General features: G+C 33.0%; 2 protein-coding genes across 2 annotated transcripts in view; one reads left to right on the top strand and one right to left on the bottom strand.

The window, feature by feature from the left end:
• LOC142321460 (deoxynucleoside kinase-like) overlaps positions 1-2,765 on the bottom strand; it is a 36,939-nt gene extending 34,174 nt beyond the window's left edge. Inside the window, exon 1 of the mRNA XM_075359559.1 lies at positions 2,449-2,765. Within this exon, the coding sequence (XP_075215674.1) occupies positions 2,449-2,718 (270 nt within the window). The 5' untranslated portion in view covers positions 2,719-2,765. The remainder of the gene's footprint in view (positions 1-2,448) is intronic.
• A 13,060-nt stretch (positions 2,766-15,825) lies between these two features.
• LOC142320821 (pre-mRNA-splicing factor 38-like) lies at positions 15,826-16,827 on the top strand. The gene has a single exon (XM_075358796.1). It carries the CDS (start codon positions 15,826-15,828, stop codon positions 16,825-16,827), a length of 1,002 nt encoding a protein of 333 aa, XP_075214911.1.
• Positions 16,828-24,897: the final 8,070 nt, after the last annotated feature.

Genomic DNA, 24,897 nt, shown 5'->3' with positions numbered 1-24,897 from the left:
CACAAACTCACGTAAGGGGTATGTGGTCATTGAAGAATTGGAAAAGCTTCTCTTCTAAAGAGCTTTTTCTCTTAAATATAGACAAAATTACACTATTTATTTAGGTTGATCAATAAGGCAATATCTTTAAAATACACACTTTAATTATGTTTTGAAAGTTTTGTAATTACCAAATAGAGGGCACCCCCACATACTGGCAAGGTAGAGGGGTGTAAGGTGGTTTAAAAACTGATCAAGTTTGGTGGAGACATTAACTGTCAATTAGATGACAAGATTGAGGGAATGGAAAATGGTCATTGAATGTAAAAGATTCATTAGCACCACATTGAGGACTAGAATAAGTGTGCTAAGTCTCAATGACATTTCTGTTAGAGATGAAAAGGGCAATTACATTATATACATGAGGGAAACTGAGAATATGTCATTTTGTGGGTAGAATTTCTATTTTGAAAGATATTAGAAAGGTTTAGGGCTAGTTCTTGAGGAGGAAGGTTTATAAGCTACTTAAATGGAGAAAATTAATTCAGTTTTACGGGTTATATGAAGGCCGCACTAAAATATAGAAAATGTTTAGTGCCAGAGTTATTTTAATACTCTGCTGCAGTTTCTGCCAAGTTGATAAATTTAAGAGTACTTTGCAGTTTCTAATAATTAGTTTCTGTTAAAGGATTGTATTACTAGTCAATTATTGTTTTTGTGTAAATTTTATAAGAATGTAATATTATACAAGTGTGTACAACTTGTGATGCATAGACATACTGTGATGCAAACAGCTATAAGTACGCAGGTGTTTATGAATGAAATCTAGGTGTGATAATATAGTATTGCTATGTACTTAAGAATGTATAATAAATTTTGATAAAATGTGAGATTTAGCATTATTATTAAAGTTGCAACATTGTCATAGTATTAAATTTACCTCTTAAATATAAATTCCTTATTATTTTTGTAAATAAAAGTTCAATGATAAATATAAAAAGTTAATACAACATATTTTATATTAGAAAATAATTAAATTTATTATTTCTGGACTTTCATACTTCAACCTGGCAGACAACAGTATAATGTTGTAAATGAATTTAGTTATTTTCATCATTTAGTTTAATATGAATGAAATATTACATGAAGTATACTAACAGTAGATGAAATTTACGAAGTATATTTGACAAATATACTTTTTAGTGCGTATATTTGTCAAATAAATTCACACCATCATTATTATTTCAAACAATTGATTATTATTTCAAACAATTTTCAATATTGAATTTCAAATTAAAAAGTAGCGCTCTTACAAAATCTGCACATAAAGCACCAATAAAAATTACATTTTTTTATCAATGTAGAAAATTATATAATTACTTCTATCAATGGAAATCATTTGTAATATGCCAACTATAACTTGAACAAAATCATTGCATGAAGGAAGGGAATATGTAAAATGATTCTCAAGCATAACTACCCAAAAAAAAAAAAAAACATGAATAAATTAACGAGGCTGTTTGGAGCTGATGGTAAATAATCAGATCAAAATTCTACATATGTTAATAATTAGTTTAATAGTAAATTTCTTTTAGAAAATACTCTTAAAAGAAATTAAGTCACATAAGTCCTTGCACAATATCTGGCCTCGTAACACCATAAAGAAAAAAATTAGCAAACATTTAACTTCAATGCTTCTATTTGCTTAAGAAAAATTTAAGTAAAGACAGATTTAATTTGTTGTTAAATTTTGTTAAGACACTGCCTTCTAAGGCAGCATTATCCTCATAATACTCACTACCTTAACAATTATAATTCCCAGTAAACTCAAATAGAATATTCAGGTTCCATCAAATATACTGGCCTGTTTCAATAGGATTACACCAATAAATCTTTTTTATTACAATTTTAAGCCTTTTTAAGTGCAACATTCAACCCTTCACAAAATTTTCACATACCGTTCATTCATTTGGACAGGGAAAAATAAATATTAAGATTGCAAGCAAAGTATCGGCTGTGTATTGTGTTGTGTTACTACACCATAATCAAAAATGGTTGCAGAATTGAAATTAATCGCAAGTTACTCCAAAAAAAGTTACAATGAAATTTTCAACAAAAAAAAACCATCTCAGAGCTACTAGAGAACATGCAAAATGGAAGGGTTTTCGCTTCCCTTCTTCAATGAGCCAATTACACAATCTTACATAAGCAGATTCAGCTGAAAATAAAAGTAAAACATGCAACGAAATCGCTTTACATCAGGGCTAGACTACAACTGTAAAAGGGGTTTTCCTAACCGGTGGTTCTCTCATACCAGAAGCGAAGGAAAAAGCATAACTATAAAAATGAAACGGCAGTTCTCGGAGGCAATCATTTTAAAATAATCCGTCTAATACGATAATGATAATTTACATGGATATTTAAATACACAAGATGAATTAGATATTTTTCATAAGTAACAGTACTTACTAAAACATTATGTCCTCTAACGTTTCTCCAAATATCTGTGGGTTCCGAATGAACAACAACATGACGACTGTTAAAATAGCTTAAAAATGTTGTTTTGCCTGAACCGATGTTACCTTCCACAAAAACTGTAAAAGGTTTACACGATTCAGAAACCGATGTTTTCATTCCCAATGAATTCATGTCTAAATGAAAAAACACTTTTCTCGACTTGCTGACAAAGCCAGGATAGCAAGTACTCAGTTGCTTCAATGAAGAACGAATTACAACCATCTAATATTTTGAGCGGGACAGCAAAATGTAAAAGCATAACCTCAAATTATGCAACACATGTTACGTATTGAACAATGACAGTGCCTTAATAATAGACGTAATTGATCCATTACAAAAGAGTTTTTAAAGTGTAAGAGTACACTAAACATATTATTAGCTATTTTTTAAACGTTGACACTTCTTAACAAAATATTTTGTCATTCTTGAAAATTTATTACATTACTATAATTTTAGGTGGAGAGGAGAGTGGAGTATTTCAAGACGCATGGCGATAGAATCATTGTAATAAGGATAAAATCAAAATACATTCAACGACAAAAATTAATTTAAATGTCAGGAAAAGATTTTTGAAAGTGTATGTTTGGAGTGTCGCTTTATATGGAAGTGAAACTTGGGCAATCGGAGTATCTGAGAAGAAAAGATTAGAAGCTTTTGAAATGCGGTGCTATAGGAGAATGTTAAAAATCAGATGGGTGGATGAAGTGACAAATGAAGAGGTATTGCGGCAAATAGATGAAGAAAGAAGCATTTGGAAAAAATATAGTTAAAAGAAGAGACAGGCTTATAGGCCACATACTAAGGCATCCTGGAATAGTCGCTTTAATATTGGAAGGACAGGTAGAAGGGAAAAATTGTGTAGGCAGGCCACGTTTGGAGTATGTAAAACAAATTGTTGGGGATGTAGGATGTAGAGGGTATACTGAAATGAAACGACTAGCACTAGATAGGGAATCTTGGAAAGCTGCATCAAACCAGTCATGACTGAAGACAAAAAAAAAAAAAATACTAATAAGCAAACTTTGAAAAAATTTAAGCAGTTGGCACCCAGAAAGAAAATATTTCATCCATTAGGCTTTGCTAGTTTATTTATTCAGAACTGTGTATCACAATTATAATAAACGATTTTTTTTCTTAGACCTTCAATAATTTCTAATCTGTAAATACATTTGGTAAAACTGAAATAGTAAGTTTATAAAAAATTACTGAAACGACTAAAAGCGATAGGTGATAAGCTGAAAAACAATGTAATTATGTTGATAAGATCCAATAAATAAGATATTGCACAAAACATTACAAATGATTTGGAGCACATGAAATTATACTGATAAAAAGAAACACTAAATCTTGTAAATTCAATACATTTACAATTTTTTCCCCTTGTAAGATCCAAATACTTCATTAATTAGTTCATTTGGATGTAACTCTGGAACCAATGAAAATAAGTACCACATATGATATATCGTTGAAAAACTCTGCAGTAAGATGAGGGCTTCTTACTGCAGTTAAGAAAAAGTCCAAAATTCAATTTTTTTTTGATTTTGGGATTTTTCGGTCACTTTTGGTACCAGTCAAGGAAGTAAAATTATTATCTTCCAAGTAATATCTCAATTTTTTACACGACTGCCCAAAAAGGAGTGTAATGTTTTTAGGGTGTGTATATGTATTTCATTTTTTATATTTGTAAGATCAAGTAACATTGTAAATACACAGTTATCATAGAAGACGTTGAATAACAACTATCATCTAGCAATTAGAATCTTAAATTAATATTCGCAAAAAAAGACATTACAATTAATTAAATATCAAACGAAACAATTTATTTCATCATCAAGAAATTATAATAGAACAACTTAGACATATTTCTTGATTTTAGTAAAAATATTTCACTTTCATTTAGATTATTGAAGTCCTTGAAATAATTGTTGAATTAAGTAAAAATCTGAGTGTTTGTCATGGTATAAAATTATAAAAATAACACTAGATCCAGTAGTAATATACATATCTTCGTAGCTCACGATTACAATTTTGAAGTTTTCTAACAGTTCAAGATGTATATATTGAAGATAATACGATGAATTTTGTATTATAAGTCACATATGCCACTATTAATTTTAAATTAAATATAATTTTCTAAATGCGAAACTTTAGGAGATGTCCTTGTCCATTGATTCCAATGATAACTGATTCTGAGAAGCACATGATGCAGTAAACTTATAAATTTGTTGTTATTTTCAGAAGTTTTCATAATGCATTTATCTTCCTTTAATTCAACTGAATTATCTTCGAATACCTCTATAGTCACGTCGTTACTCAGGGCTGATGAAACAGGTCTATCAGAATACGATTCTTTGCTGTTATCTGTTGTTTTCGATGATGTCTGGACATGAACGACCATTTCCTGCTTAAAACTAGCCAGTTGTTTTTCAAAATCTATCTTCGTTTTATTTGCTCTAATAGAATCTAAATGTTGTACCTGTAGATCACGTTTCAGATTTTCATTTTCTCTTCTGAGAATTGCATTAGTGTATTCTTGTTTTTTGTATAATTCGTTGAAATGTTCTAGTTTAGCCTTCACTTCATCATAATCTTCACTTAATTCTTCCATTCTTTTTTTATTTGTTTTCATGACCTTTTCCTGTAGAACATATTTTTCATTTGCTTCAAATAATTCAGTTTTTAGTATTTTTATGTCTTCTTGGAACTGACGATTTTTTTCATTTAAATCTTTTAAAATATTGGTTTTCGATTCTTGAATGCGATTTAATTCAAGTATTTCAGTTTTCAACCTCTTTATAATGTTGTCTCTGATATATATCTCTTGAATTGTATTGTAAGTCTCGCCATTAATTTCTATGATTCCTTTAAATATTTGACTTGGTTCAGTTTGATTATTTTGCGACATTTTTCTTTAAACCGCTATAAAAATTCTTCTTACAGCTATGAGTAGAAAAAATATAATGAATTAGGTAAAGTAAACAATTCAAATATAAAATAATTCTGTTCCACGGCAACAGACTTTCAGAATAATAAAAAAAGTAGATAGAATAATTCATTGTTAACTTCCGTTATTATATTAAGAATTCTTTTTTACCTTTAATTACTTGATGTTTTTATTAGTATTGCATGGTTAGTTGATTGATGTGATGCCATCTACTGAGGCAATTAATGCTGACCTTCAGAACGTGTGCTTCTGGAATCATAGTGAGTGGCTGACCTATTTGAAAATGCCCAGGGTTAAAGGGGACACGTCTGAAGAATCAGAAAGGTAAGTTAACGGATGGGAGTTTAAACAACTTTCTGTTCTACATAAAATCGTAAATGTCAGTGATGCCTTACTATATGTTCTTAGCAAGAGATGCTTTACAGATTTTACTGAAACGAGGAGATCTGAGAGGAATGAATTTCTAGGTAATATTGTCTTCAGCTAGGGTATCAAGTATCGTTTCAAGATGTGCTATTGATGATAAAAGTTGGTTTAATTTGTTTGAGGTTCGAACGAAATTCTTTGCGTTGTCATGAACATTTTCCTCTCCGTGAAATAAAGCGTTATAACGCTGCCAAGAAGGATTTGGTGGTTAATTCTTGAACAAGCTCCAAGTGAATAGATTTCGTGGCCATGCAAACAAATAATGAAATGTATCCGTTGGATGTTTTACATCCTCGTGTGTATGATGTCAGAATTTCAAATGGTTCACAGTAGTCCACTACGATATTAAGAAACGGTCTAGACAGTTGGTGGGCATATCTCCCATTTGTTGTTGAATGAACCTTGGTTTTACTCTGAAGCGTATAACATTCATTAACTATTTGTTTTGCAAGTTTTCGTCCGTTAACAGGCCAAAACTGTTACCGAAGTGGAAGCAACTAATGCTTGTGGTCTCAAATGTAACTGTTTAATGCGCTCATGTTTTGCAACCAGTTTTGTAAAGTGATGATTTTATGGAAGAACAGTAGGATGTTTTGTTAGTAGTTTGCATCTGAATTGTGTATTCGACCACCAACTCTGATAACATCTTTGTTAGTAAATGGGCACAGGGATAAGAGCTTGCTATGTGTGCTCAATTCCTTGCCGTTTTTTAGATGATTGTACTCATCAATGAATGTTCTTTTTTGAACTGTCTTGACAAGAGTGATCGTTGCTTGATCTAATTCATTCGTTTTAATAATCCATTTATTCTTAAACTGTAAACTTTCAGTTTTGGCACTATTTATAAAACAAAGAATATATGCTGATACGTGCTTAACCCTAACAAAGGATGAATATTCATCATCTAAAGTGATCACATTAACTGGAGACGTCGACCTTCGTTCAGGTATGTCATCTTCATAGAACTCCAAATCCAATAGTTGCTGCCATGTGGAAGAATCTGACAACCACGTTGGCCCATGCCACCATAATGTTAACTTTAACAAGTGATCGCTGAAACTCCTCGTGAAGCCATATCAGCAGGATTGTCGTCTCCTCTCACATGATTTCAATCAGGGTCTGACATTTTTTTAATCTTTGCAACGCGGTTTGCTAAAAACACATTCCAACTGGTAAGAGGCAAGCTAAGTGGTTTATAAAAAAGAAAACCTTTTGTTTCTTTTACCTGTTTAGCCTCCGGTAATTACCTTTCAGATAATACGTCAGAAAATGAATGAGGATGATATGTATGAGTGTAAATGAAGTGTAGTCTTGTACAGTCTCAGTTCAACCGTTCCTGAGATGTGTGGTTAATTGAAATCCAACCGCCAAATAACACCGGTAGTATCCACGATTTAGTACTCAAATCCATGTGAAAATAACTGACTTTACTAGAACTTGAACGCTGGAACTCTCGACTTCCAAATCAGCTGATTTACGAAGACTAGTTCACCACTAGACCAACCCAGTGGGTTAATAAAACATAAACCATATAATATTATCGCGGTGGACTGCGGGTCCGCTTTTTTTCAAGTAAGAATAAATAACCAATGCCACGAAAGTATTGAAACTTTGTTATTAGCTTTTTTAATTAAAATTTTTATTTATATTGAGATCGACAAATAGTTTTTTGTATTTTTTTTTTTTAATTTTAAAAATACTTTATTATAAAAATAATAAAGAACCTTTGTAATGATTTCTTATAAAATTTTTACTTCCTTGCACGAAGTAAAGGAAGTATTGTGATCACGAAATTTTCAAATTTCAACCAAAATATCAATTCTGATTATCCCTGAATCCATTTTGTCGGCGTGACGTCTGTACGTACATACGTATGTATGTATCTCGCATAACTCAAAAATTATCAGCCGTAGAATGTTGAAATTTTAGATTTAGGATTACTGTAAAATCTAGTTGTGTACCGCCCCTTTTGAATGCAATCGACTGAATCAAGAGTGTCAAAAAATTTGGATTTTTGACTTTTTCTTAACTGCAGTAATAAGCCCTTATTAAGAGCTTTTCAACGATTTCATAATAGGTACTTATTTTCACCAACTTATAACCAAAAGAAATTTTAATCAATGAAATATTTGGATTTTGTAAGGGGAAGGTACATCGGTTCGAATCAGACTTCATCTCCTTTTTTTAATTTTTTTAAAAAATTTAAATTTTTAATTTGAGTTATTAATAACTATTAACCTCTGATTGTAAAAAAATCATTACGGTGAATACAACAAAAAACAAAAAAATATCAGAAGTTATTAAAGAAAAAATTTTATATACTTTTCATTAAAAAAAAAATTGTATAGTTAATTTAACAGGCGTACAAGGAAGTCACATCAGATTTTTTTTTTTAATTTTCCGTAGTCTACCTAATGATGGTTGTTTAATAATCGAAATGGTCATCTAGATTTAGAGTTTAATATAACTTGTTTAAATGGAAGTTTGTATGTTGAGTAAACGAATTAATAAATAATATTAAGAAATAAGAAATTAGAATAGCAAACATGATATATTCCAAAAACCGTCTACTTTTAATGTATATTGAGCTTCACTCCAAAAATCGTTTACTCAAAAATAAGTTAATAATTCGCCAATTTATTATTCATTTTTTAATATTATTTATTTATCAGTTTTTATACTCAAGGTACAAATCTACACTTAGAGGGTTGATTATTAAAATTATCATTTGCATCATGATTGAAGAATACATCTTTTATTATGATAAAAATTTGTTAAATCAGAAAATATGTGTTGGAAACTTTCTTAAATTATTTTAAATATATATTTATTTTTTAAATTTAATACGTGTGCTTTAAAACTTTTTTATAAGTTAAATAATTATGTTACAGTAACTCATGTTTTCTTTGTAATTGTTTTAGTCAAGAAATGAATATAAAAAAAAGTAAATAAAATAAGTAATAAGTTAGGTACTATTAAATAGTATTAGGGATATTTTTTACAATCAATGTAACAAATGCATATCACTCTACAAATAAATCGTGAAATATTATTTACAATTAAGATTGAAAATCGTTAAGAAAGCTTTAGAGAGAAAAATATAAAACACCAGAAGTAAAAGAATTTAGCTACTTATTCTTTATCAACAGTTTCTGCTCTGCAGGTTCTAGCTATTTTTCTCTGATGCTCTAATCTGTGCCTTCCTCTTCACTGGTGTATCTCACATTATCATTTCACATCAACCATAACTTTCATCATTCTTCTTCTTCCTCTTCTACTTCTCGTGAACTACTCTGTGTTTTTTCTGATATATCCTTCAACCAAAGTATAAGAGCAATATAATTCTCTTTCTTTTAATAGTGGTATTAACCAATTTCCAATGGCTCACTTGCCAACATGTGGTTATTTTATTAATTTACTACACAGCCCACCTGTTAAGAGTACTTAGGAAAACAATTGCCAATTCTATAAGGATGGACTAACATGATCACTTGATTATCAGTTTTATATGAAGCAGTTCTATTCAATCAAATTACACTGATTTTATATTCAAAATAAATAGTACGCCTATAAATAAAGTTATAACAAGTAGTGATATATTCTATTTTGAAAAATTTCAAAAGTCAAAAATTAAAAAATGAGTATTACGTAAAATAAAATCTGTTTCTACTGTAACTGGGTAAAACAAAATTGAGGTTTTATCATCCTGAACCGCCACATGGCGTATGTTCTCAGCCAATCATACCTCCACTATCTTTACCCTCCAATTAGGCTTATATTACTTATTTTGTTTCTCCTCCTTTCTACATTGTGCCTGCTCATTAACTTCTCTAAAATATATTCGGTTTATAGTTTTTAGTGTTATTTTGACTTCTTAGATGTGAGATTAGATATAGGCACGGGATCTGTGCTTCCGCGAATCGGTTAATAATTCAGAGGGAATGACGTCTAGAATAGAAGATGTCTAAAGAAGGAAAAGGAAAAGCTGAAATAAATTTGCTGATGTATATACAAGTATTTGCCTAGCTGCTAATTACATCGGTGGTATCCTGACAGAAGTCTAGCTGGTGATGGAAATATGTAATCAGAGAACAGAGGGGGGGGGGGTTATCTGTTTACTAGAATCATTAAAATGATGCTTGACTTCACGCATGCTGATCAGGATGCTCGAGTTATCTTATGTTCTCTCTAATAACTTCTCATTATTTGTTCTCAATTTACAAAAAGTCTATTAGTGTTACCAATCATGTGCGTATTTATTCACAGACAATACACCTTACAGTAAATGGAGTACTAATAATGCGTAATCTCTAGAAAATATTTCAATTATATGTAAAAATATTAATGATTTTCCTTTAGCTTCAAGACTATATGGTAACAAAATCTCTAGACTTAAGGCAGTGGTAATAATAATAATACATTTTTTTATTATTAAACTAAATGACAATAGGAGTAGTGTTGTAGCAATTCAGTAGGAATTGCCTTACTGGGCACTGGGTGACGGAACAGTGTTTTGGATAATGCAGTAAGCCAACCGAACGACACAAAAGATTCAATTCTCCATCTATTAAGTGCCAATGGTTTCGTTCGAGGCCAGATGAAAGGGTAGGGGATTAAACACTCTATTTCCCTTAGAGTGAAGAATACTCGCAAAGGCAGTAGAATATTCAGAATTAGTCAACTGTATTAAATGTAGAACAAAATTGAAAACCACAGCATTAAAAGTCCAAAAATATACCTTCAGGAAATCACAAGGCATGTCTTTCTACACAGACTGTAATTCTTGGGGTCCAAATTAAGACATAAATTTAATGGTTATATTTGAAATCTGATCAAAAATTTCTAAACAAAAAGTTCCAAGATTATATTTTCAGTAGTTTTCAAGAAATCTGGTGTAAAAAGACAAAACATTTGTGACAAAAAACATGCTATTTTATGTTTGGCGTAAAATAACTTAGGAAGAATGCTTTAACTGTCCTAAACATTTATAATAAATGATGTCCACGTTTAGTACAAAAGTCAAGAAAGAAAATTCATTTATAGTATTGTCCAAGAAGGAAGAAAATAACCAAGAGAATTGGGCTATTCATACCTATTATTAACTCAGCTGCATCTACTTATATATGAGTGACACAATAGTTATACCATGCTTATTTTTTTCGTAATGTTTAATTTATAATCGGTTCCAATTAACAGGAACCGTAAGAAAATTTGAGTACCAACAAAATTACATACAGAGAAAGGTTTCCATTGAAATCCGTCAAAGAATTGTATATGTATATATGTACAGTATACATAAATATTATACTACACAAGTACAAACAAAACGTAGTCCAAAGAACATTGATCAAAGTCTTAAGTTCAAATAAAATATTTTTAAGTTCAGAAAATATTTTTATCAGTCACAAGAAAAACAAAGAAACAGTGAAACAAATCAAAGAACTAACAAAAGAGAGAGGTGAAACGAAATGAAGAATTTTAATGATTTTGCATTGGCATCAAATGATGTTACTGCTGGCGGTTTTTATGTTCAGTATACCTAAATGGTGAAGTACTGTATTCGATCAAAAATCTGGTTATATTATGTGTTTTTTTTTAAATCTTGTTGTTTCATGATCCCTTTAACCGAGAAAAAAATTTACATTTCAAAAATATGAAGTAAGCAAGTTGACGTCTATTTTTATAAATAGAGGACCTCTGTGACAGAATAGATAGCGTCTCGGCATTTCATGCGAAGATCCCGGGTTCAAATCCCGGACAGGCATAGCATCTTTTCATGCGCTACCAATTTTCACCAGATTAATGACCATAACTGTTGAATCCCGCTCTGTTAAAAAAAAATCTCTAAACTGCTGAACATTTAAACTTTAAATTTGGCTCAAATATTTCTGTATATATTAAGCACTGATGACACTAAATTTTGAAATTACATAAGAGGGCTGGGTATTTATTGCCATTTTAAATTGTCAACTTTTTGTGATAGGTCATCATAAGAACTTTAAACTGGATACAGAGATCTTACTATACAAGACACTACTAAAATTGTAAATTGATCAGAATTACAGGTGGCGATTTCTTTAGCTTAATAAATTGTTTTAGAGCTTTTGTTTTATTTATATTTTATTTGTTTTGTTTTATATATATATTTGTTAAATATATTAGCAAAACATATAAGTAAAAACTCAGGAAACTTAAAAAAAATGTTTGTTGGGGCCTGATCTGCCTAGAGGGTATGACTGTGCCCAAAATAATTGTTTTTTCTTTTTAATTTTAATATATCATTTTATATAATAAGTCAATGAGTAATACTGACAGAAATAACCTTCTCTCTTATTCTGTTTCATATACAGAACCACTGTAAGTTATTACTTCAGAGGATATGTATGAATGTAAATGAAGTGTAGTCTTGTACAGTCTCAGGTCAACCATTCCTAAGATGTGTGGTTAATTTAAACCCAACCACCAAAAAACACCAGTATCCATGATCTAGTATTCAAATCCAAATAAAAGCAATTACTTTTACTAGGATTTGAACCTTAGAATCAACTTCAAAATCAGCTGATTTGCGATAAGTTCACCACGTGACCAACCTGCTGGATTTGACAGAAGTAACCTGAAGTAACTTACTATTATGTTCCCAGGAAATCTGTGCTGGTACATAAAATTATTTTTTGATTTAATGGGTGCCTGTCTGTGGAATAGCATGTACATCTATTTGAAACAATGCCCAGACTCCAAGATGACCTAATAAAAATTTAGACATAATAAAAAGTTTTATACAGGTGCAGCCTGCTCTTCATGCTATGTGCACCAGACAACTCCTGGTTCAGTACCTTCCTGTGAACCTGGAAGGTGTTGATATCTATTTTTCAGCTTGTGCTAAGGTGCTACATTGCTGATGAAAAAACAAGAAAAGGCAAACTACTTTTTATGGGTGCAGTGTTTATACAGATGACAGAGACAAAAGCTTTGGACTTAGCTTGTGTGTCAGAGTGTTTCAGAATATGACTCCAATAATTGAACAAAATAAGAAGAGACTTTCATTGTCATAATAAACATATATCTTTAGTAGAGATTTTCAATCATTTTATTTTAGTTTGAATAACTTTTGTTTTTAGAGTTTGAATTTTTATTTTAGAGTTTCAATCACTTTTATTTATTTTAGTTTGAATTATACATAACTGGATTTGAAAATTGGAGTTTTAAATTCCTCCTATATTTGTAGAATACTGTTGATTTATTTGTGGCACTTGTGCCAGTTGGTCTACAGTAATAATAAATAAATTTTTCATTGACATACAGAGCGGCACATATGTGTGCCACAGATAAAAATGGTGTGAAAATTTTAAAAATGATGGATGTATGAATTTTGTACAGAGTACTGATTATTTGTGGTAAAATACACACATTTAAAACAGTTTTCAGTTTTGGTCTGTATAGAGAGTCATGTGTGTGATAGCTGGTACTCTGGTGAAATCTTTGTTGTTTAATGTTGGTGAGAGAAAATAAACTACCTATCACATGTACGTGCTACCTGGTAATGCACAGTTTGTATGTAAAGTTAATTTGAAATTCAATCTGTGCCTGAGTACTTGATTGGCTATTTAATAAAGTGTTGTCCTTCATATGATACTTGATTAATATTTCCAATACTTTTGAAATATAAACTAGAAATAATAAAAAAACATGTTTTCCAATTTCACCTCTTAAGGATAGGAAATCTCACAATATGATTTCATAATTAATAACTCTGACATATTTTTTTTATTTTCTGTTCAACATTTTAAAAATATCCAAGGAATTATGGAATTTACACATATCCTTTATCAGTTTTGTTTTGGTATATGTAATGATTAATTTCACACAGATACCTAATTAGCGCTTTATTTGTCTGTCATTATTCATTTTTCTCTTTTCCTATGGGACTTTCTTCTACCACCTATCTGTTCTTTGTTGCTGTTTGGTTAAGGATGTTTCAAAGTTTAACTTCATGTAAACTAACACATTTTATGATTCTTCACCATGTTCCTTGTTCAGAGTCAAGTTATTACCATAAAATTTTCTACTCTTACACATGTTTTCTTTAAGTCAAAAATTTGTTTACAGTTATTGTTGGAGATACTTTCAGACTCAAATTCTAGAATTATATCCTTCTTGAATGAGGAAAAGTATGTTCTTATCTAAAGCAATCATCAGTTACATATTTCTAGTTTTTAGTTCTTCTTGATTCAGCACTCCATTCCAATCCATATCTCTTTAAGGTTGTAAATCAAAATAACTATTGCTTATTTTTCCTGAGACCCCTTAGTTCATGCAAAATTTCAGCTTTGTAGCTATTCAGCAAAGAGATGATTATTTAAGATTCATTGATAATGCTATTCTTTTTTTAGAATATAGACAGTTTATATCCTCTTTTACAAAGTCCCTTTATATATATAACTTCCTCCTCAAGACAAAAATACCTATCAGGTCTCAAGTTTCTAACTCTTTTGTTTATTCACCCCTTTTAGAACTACTTGTATTAATTTTATCCCTTTTAGGATTTTAATCAAAATAAATTTTCCTTTCTTTTAATAGACTTCCTGGGCCTTTTCTTGCAGACAGTATCCTGACAAGTCTTCGCTGACCTCAGTCTTTACAACCTGAAGAAGGTCAGCATACGTTTTTCCCTGTGCGCTCACAATTTTAGATGTAGGGTCACCTGTAATCTTTTGAGCGGGTTTCTTTGGTGTTTTTGTCCTGGCCTCAGCCAGTGTTAACCTTGGTACTCCACCATTCTATGAAGGTATTAACCCAAGGCATCGCCATCTGCACAGAAATGCAGGTCTTCATCTCTGCTAGTGATCTGTTTTACCGCCTGCATGTTTGCAACTATTATAGCATCCATGCCACTTTTACTATCCAACACCACCACATACGATTTTTGAAAAGCCAATATATATTACCATTCATTAGTTTGAGGTTGGGAGTATTCACAAACACGATACCCTGTTTCAGCTTGCCAACTCTTTCACCCAAATACACTGTCATCCACCATTTATTTTTGTACTAGAGTCATCAGGGCTAATGTCATACACCATCACTAATGCACCTTCTTCTGCTTCAGCCAGAGCCTGCCTATCAGCCAGCTTGGAGTATGTATAACAACCTTGTGGCCATCTCTGCATCAGCAATCTTTCGAGCTGTCCCTTCATTGATACCAGTTTTGAAGTACTCAAGTATTCCCTTCATGTCCAACTCAGAGTCTTTGTCTGGCTGGCTGTCATAAGTCAGAGTCCTTAGTCTCCATTCCCGTAGTGGGGTCTGTCACACAGTCCTCCATACATGACTCTGAGGAATCCGACGATTCACAAGTCCTAGACTTCTTTCTGCCATGTCTTTTGTGGGGTGACCTAACTCTTTACAGAACCCCTTTACTATAGGCTGGATTACGCTTCTGCAACGAAATAGAACCTTTACGTTTCCTCATTAGTAGTTTCCCTTGGCGCCGCCACACCAGGTAAGTTACTATTCAACAATATGTCAAAATGTGACATATTTCAATCAAATATTTAAAAATATAAATATAAACAGAAGTAACATAAATACAAACATACAAATTTCCAAGTAATATCTACAGCCAACAGCTGTTCAAACGTAAACAAAATAACAAGCCTTAGCAACGGAAATGAAGTATTTAATAATTATCGTTCAATCAGAATTAAATTAAATAGTCACCACCAATTAAATAGTTGCACGCAAACATCAATAACACTAATTCCTAATGGAAAAATCTACAATTTTCGAGGTGCCTACATCAATCTTAGTTTTCAAAAGGTTATGTCGTTCAAATTGTCCCCAATTTCAGTATAACGATCAATCGATTTTTAATTACTGAATCGTTGCACTTGTGTAGAATTTAGTGTTTAGATTAAGTTTATGTATTTACTTTCAGGTGAGTTTTATGAGAAATATCAAAAATGGCAAACAGGACTGTAAAAGATGCAAAGTCTGTTCGCGGAACTAATCCTCAGTATTTAGTGGATAAAATTATTAGATCCCGAGTTTACGACAGCAAATACTGGAAGGAAGAATGTTTCGCGTTGTCTATTGAATTGCTAGTGGATAAAGCTATGGTGATTCGTTATATCGGTGGTGTTTATGGAGGTAATATAAAACCGACTCCATTCTTGTGTTTAGTCTTAAAGATGTTACAAATCCAACCTGAAAAAGATATAGTTGTGGAATTTATAAAAAACGAAGAATTCAAATATGTTCGTATATTAGGAGCATTTTATATGAGATTGGTCGGTTCCTCATTGGATTGCTACAAATATTTGGAACCACTTTTCAATGATAACCGTAAATTGCGGCGAAAGAACCGTCTGGGACAGTTCGAGCTGGTGCATGTTGACGAATTTATTGACGAACTACTTCGTGAAGAAAGAGTTTGCGACGTTATACTGCCAAGGATCCAGAAACGTTATGTATTAGAAGAAAATAATGAAATTGAAACTAAGATATCCGCTTTAGATGAAGATTTTGATGACGGAATTGAATCATCTGACGAAGATGAAGATTTTACAGTCTCAGTCGAAAAAAAAGCGTTTGATGGTTATTGGTCAGAAAAGAAAGAAAATGACAGTAGATGGTCAATAAATAGAAAACGAACTCCTGACAGAGACAGAAATAAAGAGAGAGATAGAAAGTTTAGAGACAGACATCGTGAACGAAATAGAAGTAGGGAAAGACGACACTGTTCAAAAACTCCTCCCATAAGGCACAGAGTTGATGATAGGTGGAGAAATGATGATAGAGAAAATAATAAAAAAAAATCTCCAAACAGGACAAGGTCACCAGATAGGAATAGAAACAGGGAGCGAAAATACAGAGACAAAGGAAGACATAGAGTGAAAGATAGAAGTAGAGACAGAAGACATCGATCTAGATCTCCATTTGGAAAACATAGTGTGCGAAAATGACTTTCAGGGAATGCAAGATAATTTTCACACAAAATTAGTTTGATAAAGTTTCAGAGTTGTTTTCTTAATAGACTGGTGTGAGCAGATTAACATGATTGTATATAACTGAATTCATTTGTTATATTAATGCTTGTATAATGTTGAACTCTGTATTATATACATTAAATTTAATCATTTATATATGAGTTACAATAGTAACGAAAATTAATTTCCACCTTTTTTCAAATTATTTTGTATGGTTTTATTTTTATCATTCATTTATTTTATAGATTATTGTGTATCTTATAATTTTGTTGTGTAAAATGTATTACATTTAGTGTTAGAGCTATTCCATTGTTGACAAATTCCAATGGTTCAATATAGGCATATTCAAATGTGTCATTATATGATATTAAAGAGTGAAAACATATTGTACTATTGCATGTTTCATTGTAGGTTCCCAGGTTTGAATAATATTTCATAAAATATTTTTTCACTATATATAAAACAACATATCCTGCAATGAGAAAAATGCAATAATGTAACTGCTATAGTGACATACTCCTGTACATATGAATGTATAAAATAAATTGGAGAGATATTAATAAATCACTCTCCAGTTTACATTGCATGGCAAAATATAAACACAACTAAACTACTAACTGATCTCAACATATCTAAAATAGGTAAACACTTTTTATACATAGAAGATTGATTAGTTCACACTTTTCCACATCAGAGCTAATAATTATGCACAGCACAGTACATCTTAACTTGTCTAATACATGCAGCATCATTGTTAACAAAAGTTAAAATAAAGAAACTTAATATGCAAAACGTCTGGCTAAGATTTGTGGTTACCATCCACACTTACAGAAAATATTTTTATAAAAGAAGACTTTGTGTTGCTTTTATAACAACAAACATAACGTACAAAATTGTACAACAAGCTAACAAAACACAGTAACTCAAATGGACAAAATTAAGCTTTAGTAATTGTGGTAAATTCTACATCAACTTTTGCCAAATTACTTCATTAAACAGAAACTGACATAAAGATAATTAAAATTTGCAAATTTTACGCGTACAACATAAAAACTGTTTAAATAAATCGTGTTATTTAAAGAGAAGGAAAACTAAAGAACCATAAGAGTATTTACTCTTTGATCTTTTGTTATGTGCTTTTACTTAGAAACTTAAACATATTCCTTTAAACATAAAAAATGAAATGCAAAATAAGGTGAAATTTTCTTAATCCACCATAACTTAAAAGAAAGAAAAAAGTTAACTATAGCCTTAAATTATACATAAATGCACCAATACGTAATACATTCATACAAAGCTATCTATCTATTACTCGCCAGAGTTTAGAAATATAAGATGACCCACAGAATGGTAAGGGATTGATAACTCTTCTTGCAGTCTACATCTCCTGTTATGGCTTTTGCTGTTGTAATAGAATCTTACTCACTGTACTATTAACAGTGCCAACACTATTTCAAACAAGTCAGGTAGAACTACTGCACATCTTTATATATGTTTTTTAAACTTTGATAATATCTAACAGAAAATTATCTTATTTTAGTCAAAACTACTTTCATAATAGAAGAGATTTCACACAGATAAATTCACTTTATTTTGTAGATTTTACAAAAGTAATGTAAGTTGATGAAATAAGTTTATAGCTGGACTCTCTTTTCTGTTTAGCCTCCGGAACCACTGTAAGGTATTACTTCAGAGGATGATATGTATGAATGTAATTGAAGTGTAGTCTTGTACAGTTTCAGGTCAATGTATGATTAATTGAAACTCAACCACCAAAGAACACCGGTGTACACGATTCAGTATTCAAGTTCATGTAAAAGTAACTGCCTTTACAAGGATTTGAACCTTGGAACTCTCGACTTCAAAATTAGCTGATTTGCTATGATGAGTTAACCACTAGAACAGCCTGGTGGGTTTTATAGTTGGACTGTTATGAAGAATTTCAAAATATAACAAAACTAATCAATCTATAAAATTAACCTTTCTTGCCATAGTCTTTAGTTACAAGTATCCTTCAAAATTAAATTTAAAGTAGCTTTCAAAGCCAACTTTAAGGTGAAAGGTGGCTGTTATATCTTAAGGAAAACTGATTGAAGCAACCACGTGTGTATTCAGGATGTTTCACATAGCATTACTGGCTCATTCTGAGCTCTTTCACCTAGCAAAGATAATGAAAACAATTCATACAAAAATGGATCCACAAACAATCTCTTTGTAAATTATGGCAAGTGAAAGTTTTTGCCCTGATCCCTGGGCAAAGAGAAATAAAACCATACTGAAGATCTAGAAACCCAAATTAACAGGTAAACTTGGTGGTTTCTAATGTTTTTGAACTGACAAATTGAACAGAACAAGTTCCAGGACCATATCTCTAGTAGTTTTCATAATATCTAATGTAAAACAGAAAAATTTGTTGTCTGAAAACACGCTTTATTATGTTTGAAATACAAAAACTTTGTTAAATGACCAATAAATCCATAAAATTTGTTATCAAATCTTATTTGTATAATAGTTTCCACTTACCAACAATCTTTAATAGTAATGTTCAAGGGCTTTTGGAACAATGATGTGTTGTACATTATAATTATTTACTTCACATATCATTAATTATACTAAATTGAATTTTATAAAAATATAATAGTATACTAATGTACTATATATATAGTATATATGAAATATACTGACATGAGGGATAACGTTAACTTTATTTTACCATTTGATGATCAATTGTTGTATTTATATTTTTATAAAATTCAATTTAGTATAATTTATGTTATGTGAAGTAAATAATTATAATGTATAACAGATCATTGTTCCTGAGGATGGATCAATAATCCAAAAGCTTTAACATTACTATTAAAGATGTTAGTAAGTGGAAACTATTATATAAATAATTTATTATTAATACCAACGGACCATGCTTAATAAAATTATCAAATCTTGTAGAGAATTTAATTCTGAGAAAATTGATTTAAAATCGCCCAATAAAAAACAAATACAAATTCAAGAAATTTCAATTTACCATACGAAAAAAAAGGGATTACACGTACAAAGCAAGATTTTGCTTTTCTACTAAGTGCAGTAATACAAAACACAATGTTTCTGTTTTACATCAGTTATTGTAAAAACTACTGGAGATATTGTTCTAACAGCTGTTTTATTAAATTTGTCAGATGAAACACCATAAGAAACTATCAAGTTTATGCCTTAATTTGGGTTCCTAGAATTTCAGTATGGTTTTACTTTACTCTTTGTCTAGGAATCAGGACAAAATCTTTTGCTAGCCATAACTCGCTAATGGAGCATTTCCAGGGCATGTTTATATGAATCTTTTCATTATTTTTGCTAGTAGAATGAGTTCAGAAAGCACCTGTAACACTACATAAATCACTCTGTGTAAGATTATGCATAATAACCAAATAATTTTTAATATTGGCCTAAGTGGTAGATCATTTTTACATGTTGCAAGAGACAAAAAAAAAAGTGAATCTTGTTAATGCTATAGGTAGTGTAAATGCCTCTAACATTAACAGTGATGCTAGCACTACTGTTACTTTTAACATCATTCATTAAAACAAAAAGAAGCCAAGTATCATATGATGAACAAAATTACTAAATAAATAAAAAATTGCCCAATGAATGTATAAACTAATTTGTTGTAACTGAAATCTTTATCTTTTATTAACAGTTTGCGGCTTCAAAGATTAATGAATCATAAAGCTTTCTTAGGAAATTTGTAATTTCTTAGGAATTTGTAAACCACATTGAAACTACTTCCAAATAAAGCAAAATTAACAAAACCTGAATTTTCTGCTTAACATAAAAAGGACCATTTCTTATCAATGTAAAACATGAAATATTTATAAAAACATGGTATCAATGGAGTTTAAAAGTAACACATTCTTAAATACCTGATTAAAAAAAAAGCTACCAGTAGTAACTGCTTTAGGTACATCAGTCTGAACTAATTGCAGTGTCACTGATGATGCTGTGGTCATTAATGTACATATTCTGACACTGGTAAACAAGGTAAACAATTGATCATTTATTCTTCCTACATTTGCTACAGACCTACATCCAATTATAACTACCTCTTTTTTTATAGTAAGAAATGAATTTTGTAGGGAGTAAAAAAAATGGCTGGCTGAAATTACCCCTCCGATGGGGAATCTTATTCTTTAAGAGTTTGGGGATCAGCATCCACAAGGCCCTAGCCTCTACAACATCTCTTCCTACTACACACTGAGCTGCTGAACTCTTTACACTATGCACATACACTACACTAGAAACACTACTCAATTTACAACATACACCCTAACACTACAATACAACATCATCAAACATTGTTTCTTCTTACACTTACACATAGTGATGTGAAACCTTATGAAAACCAACCATAACCCAAGCTGGAAACTATTGTGCTGATGGTTGGGTGGCTCTACGTAGTGAATCTTGAACGATGTCCTCTGTGTACCTGGGTGAACTCAGTTGTGTAAATACAATGAGTACAGACTTGGCACTGCAAATGTGGTCCTCTATTTCCCTGGTATTTGTGGGGCTAAAATTACTAGTCCTGAAATAATCCCTATGATGGTTCATGGTCCATCTGAAAAGACCTCATTCAGCTTTATCTGATGAGGATAAGAACTTTATAAAAAAGACAATATATAAATGGTGATGAATCCCATCCACAGTATAACAACATCAGAATTGTAGTTCTCCAAAACAATCGGGAAGGTGCTCCCTTCAAAAGGTCCTTCTGATACCTTTCCTGATAAAGTAATAATTGGTTCAAGGATTCATCAAAAAAGATAAGGAGATTAAGAGATGGATGCACAATGGATACATTGTTTCTTCTTACACTTACACATAGTGATGTGAAACCTTATGAAAACCAACCATAACCCAAGCTGGAAACTATTGTGCTGATGGTTGGGTGGCTCTACGTAGTGAATCTTGAACGATGTCCTCTGTGTACCTGGGTGAACTCAGTTGTGTAAATACAATGAGTACAGACTTGGCACTGCAAATGTGGTCCTCTATTTTCCTGGTATTTGTGGGGCTAAAATTACTAGTCCTGAAATAATCCCTATGATGGTTCATGGTCCATCTGAAAAGACCTCATTCAGCTTTATCTGATGAGGATAAGAACTTTATAAAAAAGACAATATATAAATGGTGATGAATCCCATCCACAATATAACAACATCAGAATTGTAGTTCTCCAAAACAATCGGGAAGGTGCTCCCTTCAAAAGGTCTTTCTGATACCTTTCCTGATAAAGTAATAATTGGTTCAAGGGTTCATCAAAAAAGATAAGGAGATTAAGAGATGGATGCAGTACTAATTGAGACGTTTAATGACAAACAGAGTCGATCACTCTTGCATCTCACCAATGAGGGTGGTATTACTAATATAAAAACGGTATGCCATACACCCTTAATTGAGACCTTGCCAAAGATCTGGCAGGTCTTTGTGGCCAGTGGTCGGCTGTTCCTTGGATGGACCTCTTGCAGGGTTGTTCACCATACAGAAATATCCCATTGCTTCAAATGTCAAGGCTTTGGTCATACCGCTGTCCAGTGTAGAACACAGTCGGAGATGTGTGGTCATTGCACAATTGCTGGGCACAGGGCAGCTAACTGCCCTAATAAGACCGTGCCTGCAAAGTGCGCCCCCTATGCCTTGGTGAAAGGCTTTGATGCTGGACACCGGGTCGGGGGCAAACAATGCAAGTTACACGACATAGCCCGGGCGAAGATCGTGAATAATACGGCGTATGGCAACAACTGAATTGAGGGAAGCTTTCGAGAACGGACGTCACTATATCGATCGCTTGCCCCTGGGGCAGTCGGCTCGGTCTCGTTGGGTGTCTTCTGGATGCCCCAGTTTTCTATGAGCAGTTCATCATCGTGCGAGTCACGAGGGGTACGGTCGATGTCGTACTAGAGTCAGGATACATCCACCTTGGATGGAGTATCGACGACTAGCTGGCGAAGTTGGGAAGGATTCTGGATGATCTCCCGGGCATCAGAGTACTGGTTGCTCTGGACGCAAACGCCAAGTCTTCCGCCTGGGGTTCACCATTCACTGAGCTCAGAGGCGCTAGCCTCGCACAGTTCGTAGAAGCCAGGAACCTCTACTTGAGAGGCAGAACAACCACCGACTTTCTCTTCCGAACTGAGAGAAAGTTATCTCGATGTCACCTTGGTGACGGGCGATCTGCTTAGGAGTACAAGTTGTTGGACTGTCTGGCGCGAGGCCAGTGTGAGAGATCATAGGCTTCTGGAGATCGCTTACGGAGGCGGTCCAAGAGCTCCAGATTCGGGTCGCTTTAACCTAAGGAACCTGGATGAGGACAGCCTGCAGCGCGAGTGTGTGGCTGCCTTACAGGGGTTGGAATGGCACATGAAGCACAGGGAGGAAGTAAAATTGATGGCTGAACAACTAGGCTGGGCCATCAAGACTGGCTACAATAGTGTCCGTCGGCCTAGGCCAATGGATAGACCCTTGAGTAGTAGCCAGTCCGCTGATCTGCTAGTGCCTGCAGTTGTCATGAATTTCGCTTCCGGGAAGTCATCTGTTTGACGCAGACGGAAACCCGGGAAAAAGTGGGGTTCCTCTAATCTGAGCGTGCTGCGCGCAAGCGAGAACCGCGTGTAGAAGATACAAGCGTCGCCCCCTAACGAGGATTATCGTTGACGACGCGCTCTGAAGGTCTGCGGATCTACCGGCGCAGCTGCAGTGAGTACAATCATGCTATCAAGGAAGCCAAAATCAAATTTTGGCAAGACTTTATGCGCGAGTTGGAACGCAACCCCTGACAGATCGCTAAGTCATGTTACCAGCCAAAGCCATTGCATGTGCTGTCCACTGTTCGATGTGGGTTTGGTAGTCGGGATCACACGTTAACATCTGTGGCGACTTAGCAGGCGTTCCTGGATACTCTGTTTCCAGATGCTCCGGAGGGTGAAGCAGAAGTCGGCATCAGGGAGGGTGGACACCTTTCCCTGACGTACGGGTTGTGGATCCCGTAGATATAGGCCAAGTGGTTTCTCGAAAGGCACTGAGAAAGACACCGGGGATTGACCAGCTTGACCCGGATATATTTTATCATCTACTGCCTGTCATAAGAGAGCAGCTTGGCAGGCTATTCTCTGGATGCTTTAGCTGGAGTTGCTTTCCGACTTGTTGAAAGGTGGTTTAGATGAGAGTGCTCTCAAAATCAGGAAGGAATCCGAATGAGGTCGGCAGTTATCGACCCATCAGCCTCTTGTTGGTTTTCGGCAAGTTGCTTGAAAGGCTGATTGTGGAACGGCTCTGGGAAAACACCGACATGAACGATTTTCTGAATCGAGGCCAATACGGCTTCATGAAGGGGGTTGGCACCGAGGATTGCATCTTAAATGCTCTTGCTGAGGTGGAATGCGCCGACTGTAAATATGTTTTGGCAATTTTTATTGACACAGAGGAGGCATTTCCATCCTTGTGACGTTTTACATAAAATTAAAGTAATTTTTGGTTCTTCCCATTAGCCGGGCATTACCCTGTTTTTTTCATACTAAAAAATGTGTGAATTAAATCTTGATAAACCCTGAGGTTCGGTTCGAATCCCGATCAGGTATGGCATTTTCACAAGCTACAAAATCTCCATTTATCTCATCCTCTGAAGCAATACCAACCGGTGGTCTCGGAGACTAAAAAAACAATAAAAAGCGTACTACAACTATTAATATTAAATTAATAAATATTATTATCTCAATTCTACTGCCAAGTTTTCTTATTCTTTTTTTAACATTATTAAATATCTACAATCTGTTCCCTCAAATAATGAATAAATGTGTTGAAGGTCTACAATTAAAAATTTCTTGGGGAAAAATCCCAACATCAAATAACACCTTTATATTCCGTTTATTCTGGCTACACACTGTAAAAACTGCCGAAGGATGACAATGACAAACGATTTTTTTGCGAGATAAAATGCTAAGCCTGATGGGAATCCGAACTCAGAGCCTCCGGATGAAAGTCAGAGACGCTACCACTCTG

The sequence above is a fragment of the Lycorma delicatula genome, chromosome 3, assembly GCF_047948215.1.
Source record: "Lycorma delicatula isolate Av1 chromosome 3, ASM4794821v1, whole genome shotgun sequence".
NCBI classification, from domain to species: domain Eukaryota; kingdom Metazoa; phylum Arthropoda; class Insecta; order Hemiptera; family Fulgoridae; genus Lycorma; species Lycorma delicatula.
Note: the sequence above shows the minus strand (reverse complement) of the source record. Positions and strands in the feature narration are given on the sequence as shown.